This window comes from Trichomycterus rosablanca, chromosome 14 (assembly GCF_030014385.1).
Source record: "Trichomycterus rosablanca isolate fTriRos1 chromosome 14, fTriRos1.hap1, whole genome shotgun sequence".
NCBI lineage: Eukaryota > Metazoa > Chordata > Actinopteri > Siluriformes > Trichomycteridae > Trichomycterus > Trichomycterus rosablanca.
Window position 1 is genome coordinate 26464778 of NC_086001.1, and position 8355 is coordinate 26473132.

The window sequence follows — 8355 nt, forward strand, 5'->3', positions numbered from 1 at the left end:
AGGCTTAGAAGAGAATCACAAACTCCACGACAGTTGTAGAATAGGGTGAAGCAAAGAGAGAGAGAAGCAGGAGAACAGAAAAACCTAGATAGGACAGTAAGAGACAGAGAGGTGGTGAACTGAACGAGGCGGCCAACGGATGGGACCGAGAGCAAGTAGAGTGAGAGAGAAGTACAGGGAGAGCGAGGGATAGGGAAAAAGTAAGAGAGTTAGTAGGGGGAGATAGAGAGAGCGTTAGTTCACCAACAGAGAGGATGTTAGTATGAAAGAGAGAAATGCTAATGAAAAGGAAAAAAAAGAACAGAACGAACTACACAAGCACAGGTAGGGACGCGCCGGAGGAGCGGGCTAGGGTGAGACCTAACTCAACCCCAGCCGGCCGAACACAAACCACCTGTGAGGACAAATAATGCTCCAAACAAACAGCGATAGAGGAAGAGGGAAAGGAGTGAGAAACCTATGGATCTAAACAAACAAAACACTGGAGCAACAATACAGAGACCAGGACAGTTCACACACACACCTAAACACAGGCTAACTAAATGCTAAGGAGAACAGGGAAAGGAGAAGGGGCAAACAAAAATGTGAAGGAGAACGCTGGGAAACACACAGACTAACGTAAAACTGAACACGCTACGCACACACGCACACACTCACCCGACGTAGATAAACACGGAAGTAAGTCGCAGGAGAAAAGGTAACTGGAAAGAGAATCGCTCGGTATGACGGCAAATCAAATACTTCGCACTCGAACCGAGGGAGAGTCAGCGTCGGGATTTCTTACAATAGTGTTATAAATGTATTTGATTATTTATAGTGTTATAAATGTATTTGATTATTTATAATGTTATAAATGTATTTGTGTTATACATGTATTTGATTGTTTTTAGTGTTATACATGTATTTGATTGTTTATAGTGTTATACATGTATTTGATTGTTTATAGTGTTATACATGTATTTGATTGTTTATAGTGTTATACATGTATTTGATTGTTTATAGTGTTATTAATTTATTTGATTATTTATAATGTTATAAATGTATTTATTATTTATAATGTTATAAATGTATTTGATTATTTTCTGCTTCAGAACTGAACAAGGATTTCTGCTGCTCCTCGTGTCCACGTTCCTCTACAACCCAAAATCAGCTCCACAATCACATCAAGAGCTGCAACCATGATAAATATGAGACTCTGGTGAAGATTAAGACTGAACATGAGGATCTGACGCCCACCAGAAGCTCCAGTAATCAGCAAACGTCCTCTGGTACTGTCAGCATTAACACCTCTCTCAGTCCCACACAGGAAGAAGGAAACGTCTGCTCACAGTGTGGGAAGAGCTTCAGTACCCGGGGTGCTCTCAAAATACACCAGCGCATTCACACTGGAGAGAAACCATATCAGTGCTCACAGTGTGGAAAGAGCTTCAGTACCCAGGGTGCTCTCAAAATACACCAGCACATTCACACTGGAGAAAAACAGTATTCCTGCTCACAGTGTGGGAAGAGATTTAATACACAGAATAAGCTCAAAATACACCAGCGCATTCACACTGGAGAGAAACCGTATCAGTGCTCACAGTGTGGAAAGAGTTTTAATGGACAAAGTGCTCTCAAAGTACACCAGCGCATTCACACAGGAGAGAAACCATATCAGTGCTCACAGTGTGGAAAGAGCTTCAGTACCCAGGGTGCTCTCAAAATACACCAGCACATTCACACTGGAGAAAAACAGTATTCCTGCTCACAGTGTGGGAAGAGTTTTAATACACAGATTAAGCTCAAAATACACCAGCGCATTCACACTGGAGAGAAACCATATCAGTGCTCACAGTGTGGAAAGAGTTTTAATGTACAGAGTAATCTAAAAAAACACCAGCGCATTCACACTGGAGAGAAACCATATCAGTGCTCACAGTGTGGAAAGAGTTTTAATGAACAGAGTTACCTCAAAAAACACCAGCGCATTCACACTGGAGAGAAACCATATCAGTGCTCACAGTGTGGAAAGAGTTTTAATGGACAGAGTGCTCTCAAAGTACACCAGTGCATTCACACTGGAGAGAAACCATATCAGTGCTCACAGTGTGGAAAGAGTTTTAATGGACAGAGTGCTCTCAAAGTACACCAGCGCATTCACACAGGAGAGAAACCATATCAGTGCTCACAGTGTGGAAAGCGCTTCAGTACCCAGGGTGCTCTCAAAATACACCAGCACATTCACACTGGAGAAAAACAGTATTCCTGCTCACAGTGTGCGAAGAGTTTTAATACACAGATTAAGCTCAAAATACACCAGCGCATTCACACTGGAGAGAAACCGTATCAGTGCTCACAGTGTGAAAAGAGTTTTAATGTACAGAGTAATCTCAAAAAACACCAGCGCATTCACACTGGAGAGAAACCATATCAGTGCTCACAGTGTGGAAATAGTTTTAATGTACAGAGTAATCTCAAAACACACCAGTGCATTTACACTGGAGAGCAACCATATCAGTGCTCACAGTGTGGAAAGAGTTTTAATGGACAGAGTGCTCTCAAAGTACACCAGCGCATTCACACTGGAGAGAAACCGTATCAGTGCTCACAGTGTGGAAAGAGTTTTAATTTACAGAGTCATCTTAAAATACACCAGAGCATTCACACTGGAGAGAATCGATATCAGTGCTCACAGTGTGGAAAGAGTTTTAATATACAGAGTAATCTCAAAAAACACCAGCGCATTCACACTGGACAGAAGTCGTATCAGTGCTCACAATGTGGAAAGAGTTTTAATATACAGAGTGCTCTCAAAAAACACCAGCGCATTCACACTGGAGAGAAACCGTATCAGTGCTTACAGTGTGGGAAGAGTTTTATTACACAGAGTCATCTCAAAATCCACCAGCGCATTCACACTGGAGAGAAACCGTATCAGTGCTCACAGTGTGGAAAGAGTTTTATTACACAGAGTAATCTCAAAATCCACCAGCGCATTCACACTGGAGAGAAACCGTATCAGTGCTCACAGTGTGAGAAGAGTTTTAATCAACTGGGTAATTTCAAAAAACACCAGCGCATTCACATTTTACAGAAATGATGCTCATAGTGTTGGAGCTGCTTTGCTCATTCATCAGCACTTAGACACAAGTGTGAGTCATCAGATTGTACCAAACAAGCTAAAATATAAAAATATAAAATATAGTGAGAGAATGAGTGTTGGGGAGAAATGGATAGCAATGAATGAATTATACTGTGTAATTAATAGGTCATTAATTACACAGTAAACATTAATAAGTAAACAGTAATAATAAAAGTATAAATCTTTAGGTTAAACTATTACTGGGAAATAATGTGATTATCTATAGTGGAGTGAATGGTGGGTAGAACCAGGAGGTTTAGAGCCTGATGTAAGTGAATGCTATCAGTTAATAGTGGAAGTGAATTGGAAAAAAAAAGGTATTGGATCGGCTAGCATATATTGGTCTTGGTGATAGTGTGCTTGATTGGTTTTCTTCATACATTTCTAGACGTGTACAGTATGTTCACAGTAACTCCTGTTACTAGTGGTGTCCCTCAGGGCTCTGTCTTGGGGCCTCTACTATTTATAATTTACCTGCTTCTCATTGGATGTATCTTTAGGAAATACAACATTCAATTTTATTGTTATGCAGATGACACTGAGCTATACCTGTCCACTGTGCTCACGGCTACTCTTCCTCCTCCATCTCTCTCTCTGATTGTCTAATAGAATTAAGAACATGGTTCTCTTACAATTTTCTCACATTAAATGCTGATAAAACTGAAATTCTTTTTATAGGTACAAAATCTCCTCTCTCTAAATCTAACAAATTCTCAGTGATGATGAAGAACTCAGTCGTCTCTCTTTCCACTTACAATCTTTCATTTCATGCACATATTAACAATATCACACAATCTGCTTATTTCCATTTACGTAACATAAATCGTCTACGTCCATTCCTTTCTCCTAGAAGTGCTGATGTTCTTGATGAATTGTGATTGATTATTGTAACTCTCTCCTTTTTGGTCTACCTCATATGGGAGCTAGAGCTTTTAGCTACTCTGCCCCACATCTCTGGAACTCTCTCCCTCCTGACATTCACACCATTGATTCATTCCTTAGTTTCAAAACATGCCTTAAAACATATTTCTTTAAACTCGCCTACCCTTAATCTGTGTAATTAATTATGTACTGATGTTTTGTATTGTAAGGTGTCCTTCAGTGTTTTGAAAGTCGCCCATAAATAAAATGTATTATTATTTTTATATGTTGGCACAGATGTTACTTATATAAAATGTATTATTATTTTTATATGTTGGCACAGATGTTACTTATACTTGTTTTTCACACATTTTCATAGTTTGGCTTATACAGAGGTGGAAAGTAACAAATTACATTTAGTCGTGTTACTGTAATTGAGTAGTTTTTTTGTGTACTTGTACTTTTTAAAGTAGATTTTACAACCTGTAATTTTACTTTTACTTAAGTATGTTTTGTATTAAGATTTGTACTTTGCTACATTTTAAATAACTTTCGTCACTGAGTAAAAAAAAAAAACAATAAAAAAAAGTCGACATCAAACCTACTAGTATTTGTACCGTTGCAGTCGTAGTCGCAATTTAACTGTTACAGGACGCGTTTTGTTCCGTATTTTTATCAGTGGGAGAGAAATGCTGCAGATTAGACTGAGACAGGGTGATGTGTATGAAACAGATGGAAACTGCTGCTACCGTGGGAATTAGAACGTGTTTAGTTATTATTTAAAGTAGTGTTCACTTTTAGTCTTGGTGACGCCGTGTGTGCGCAGGTTTATCAGCATAACAACCTGTTTATTACTCCGCTGTTTGAGTAGCGCAGTGGGCAGAGCGCGTATTTTTCTGCCCTAGATTCGAGTCCAGCTTAGGGCGAAACTAAAGCAACTGGGGTGGGCATTGCTCCCCCTGGATTTTCTCACTGCTCGCCTAAGCAACATAGCCAGAACCGGGGCTGCATATCAGTGTGTCAGTGTCACTGGATCATTAAGCTCCACTTGGCTACAACTATTAAGATTCTGGAGTTTATATGTGGGAATTTGTGCACGTCCGGATGTGACAAAAATGCCCAGGTTTTATCCCAAGTTAAGTTGAGGTCAGGGCTCTGTGACACTGGAGCTTCTTTCAATCAACTTTTCTTCATGTAAAACAGGAAAGGGCCTTCCCTAAACTGTTGCGCTTTGTTTAAATTGTTGATTTACTACACCTGGGAGAGTCCAGACACTTAAAGTACAGGTATGTTCGTGTGGAGTATTTTAGAAAGTGCAACAGCGACATCTAGAGTTTACATGCGGTACCGCTCAGAAATATAAAGAACCATCGCTCTATTAATAACAGTGCTGCTGGGTCCTAGTGCCGTATAGTTCACCTTAAAATAAATGCTAATCACAACAACCAATCAAATAAAAACATTCGTTTAGCATTACGTGCAAAATTGAGAAAGCTTTAAAAAACACAATTAAGGTGATAAAAAAGCGTGTGAGAAACACATGAGAAAAACAGCAGGTACAAAATACAATAAAGGTTTATTCAGAGCATTTCTTTCCTTAGCTAACTTTGCCAGTTCGTTCAGTCTGCCATTTTGAGTACAGACTATCGGCCTCATCTCAAATGACGCCAACTTCCTACTTAGGGCACTACTTAAAATAAACATTGTACTGAACAGTTACGTTAAATATAACTTTTTATTGCTGGGTAAAAACTTCATCACCTTAATTCAATTTAAATAATTTAGCAGGAGAAATAACTCACATCAGCATTGCATAAAGGCTTTCACAAAGCATGAACAAACTGAGACGCACTTCACTGAAAGTGTTCAGACTCTAATGGTTTTTGTGCTGCCATGCAGCTGGTTGAATGGGTTTAGTGTAGAATTATGTACAAAGATCTAAAGAGAGAATAATGGCAAGTCATTGTTTACAGCGCCATCTACCGTCCAACTGCGTCCTGAACTTGGTGCAATTTTCCAACAGTGGAACGTTTTGTTGTGATTTTGATACCTGGGTGGCAATGTTTAACTAAAAATTTATTTTATTTAGTGTTTAAAACTTCTAAATTACCTAATTTTTAAAAAATTGATTTCAGTCAATTATATCAATCACATAAGTTTAAATAACTTGAGATGTAAAAGTAAAGTCTGAAGTTGTGTGTATTTTTCTTTTTGGCTTTATTTACTTAGCAAATGGTGAATCATTACGTTTAGTTCTTGTAGTGTCAGGGTTCCACGGTGTAATGGTTAGCACTCTGGACTCGTGAGTCCAGATTTGAGTTCAAATCTCGGTGGGACCTTACTTCTTTTATTTGGGGCCCGGTGTGAGGTCCAAGATTGAGAAACACAGCAGTTTCAGGATGGTAGCATTCAGCGCATGTGCAGTACAACAGAGCATCACAATTGCTTGTGCTAGTTTAGAGTCACCTTAAATGACATGTTAATTTCGATCCATTCATCCAGCTTGAATATCATAATACCACTAGTAGTGCTATAGTGTTCCACATCCCTGATAGCACATATACATCTCAGAGACGTCTGTTGGATGTAATCCAGTTCGTCTGGAATACGTATTTAATAGAGCGTTTGCTCATCTGCAATATCTTCAGCTGCTGCATTCCAGATCAATCTTACTACGTCATCATCATGCCTGCGTCTCAGAGATGCTTATGAGAGCTATCCGAGACCATTTAATAGAGCGCTTATTCATCTGTAATACATCTCCTAAATAACAGGCTGGGATGCTGAAATGGCGTTCAGACGCTGCATTCCAGACTTATGTCCCAGCTAGCACAATCATCTGGCCCAGTTCCCACTTTTCTATCGGCACAGTCGGCCGAGTGTCAGAATCGGCCAGAATCAATGTAGCCAGATCTGTCCCAGTTGTTACCACAGCTGGGTTTTGCTGGTGCTCGTAGAAACGAGTGCGCGCCGACGCTGGTTGTCCGGCTGTGGCCCAGCGTCTAGTCTCTGATTCAGCGCCCCGGCGGAACAACGTCACCATAGCAACAGTGCGACGCGAGCCGTTGAAAAAGAGGACTAATCGTTCGTTGGTGTTAGGTAAATAAACGTTTAATCTTAACAACTTTTTACTTAGCAAAATGTAAGCAGAAAGTCTATTAATGAGTTTTGGATTAAGATAGAGAGCATTTTGGAAATGGAAACGGGTATCTAGTGAGTTTCAGGTTAACTGGTAGTCTGAACTGAAACACTGCAGGTAACGTTAGCTAAAAGGCTAACAGTTTCTAGCATTAGACAACAGCTGCTAAATAATTGAAGCTCATTGAATACTGTGGATAACGTTAACTTAAAAGCTACAATAAGCAACAAGAACAACAACAACAACAATAATAATAATAATGTACATCCACAAGGTGGACCAACAAAGCAGGTGTGTATAATAATAGAGTGGACAGTAAGTAGACTCATTGTTTAAAAAGTCCAGCAACACTGCTGTGTGATCCTTTTAAACCAGCACAACACACACTAACACACCACCACCACCACGTCAGTGTCACTGCAGTGCTGAGAATAATCCACCACCTAAATAATACCTGCTCTGTGGTGGTCCTGTGGGGGTCCTGACCATTGAAGAATAAGGTAAAAGGGGGCTAACAAAGTATGCAGAGGAACTAATGGATGACAGTGGAAGTGTAGAGCTACAAAGTGCAACTGCGGTCAAGCCAGCCTCCACTTCGAAATGTTCAGTCAAATCAGCCCCCACGTTGTTTCTAAGGATGTGTGTATACTAAACATTACAGTAATAGCGTCTGGTAAAACTGATAAAAAAAAAAAGTCACTGACGACCTGAACGTGACTACATCAGTTATAAATATATCAGTTAAAAATATATAAATGTATCAGTTAAAAATATATAAATGTATCACTTAAAAATATGAATATAGCAGTTAAAATATGAGTGAAAATATCACTTAAAAATATGAATATTAGTTAAAATAGTGTATATATAAATATAACAGTTAAAGATATATAAATATATCAGTAAAAAATATATAAATGTATCAGTTAAAATTATATAAATATATTAGTTACAAATATATAAATATATCAGTTACAAATATATAAATGTATCAGTTAAAAAATATGTAAATATATAATTAAAAAAATATATAAACATATCAGTTAAAAATTGAATAATTAAATAAACCAATTTCATCCTGCAAACTGTATTTGGGATACAATTTCAAGCTTTGAAAAAAAAGAGTTGCTAATAACCTGACATTATTATTTTACTTTAAATTTATAGTCAACGAAAATTTAACCTTAGCTCTTTAATTTTTGTTGTTATTAAAAGGAATTTACTTGTTTCCACA

General features: G+C 38.4%; 1 protein-coding gene across 1 annotated transcript; it reads left to right on the plus strand.

Moving 5' to 3' along the window:
- Window positions 1-1612: 1612 nt before the first annotated feature.
- LOC134326812 (zinc finger protein 345-like) lies at window positions 1613-2764 on the plus strand (the record flags this gene model as incomplete). Its single annotated transcript, XM_063008968.1, has 1 exon — window positions 1613-2764. A coding segment is annotated over one exon (1152 nt), but the record flags the coding sequence as incomplete, so codon positions are not given.
- Between the last annotated feature and the right edge of the window lie 5591 nt (window positions 2765-8355).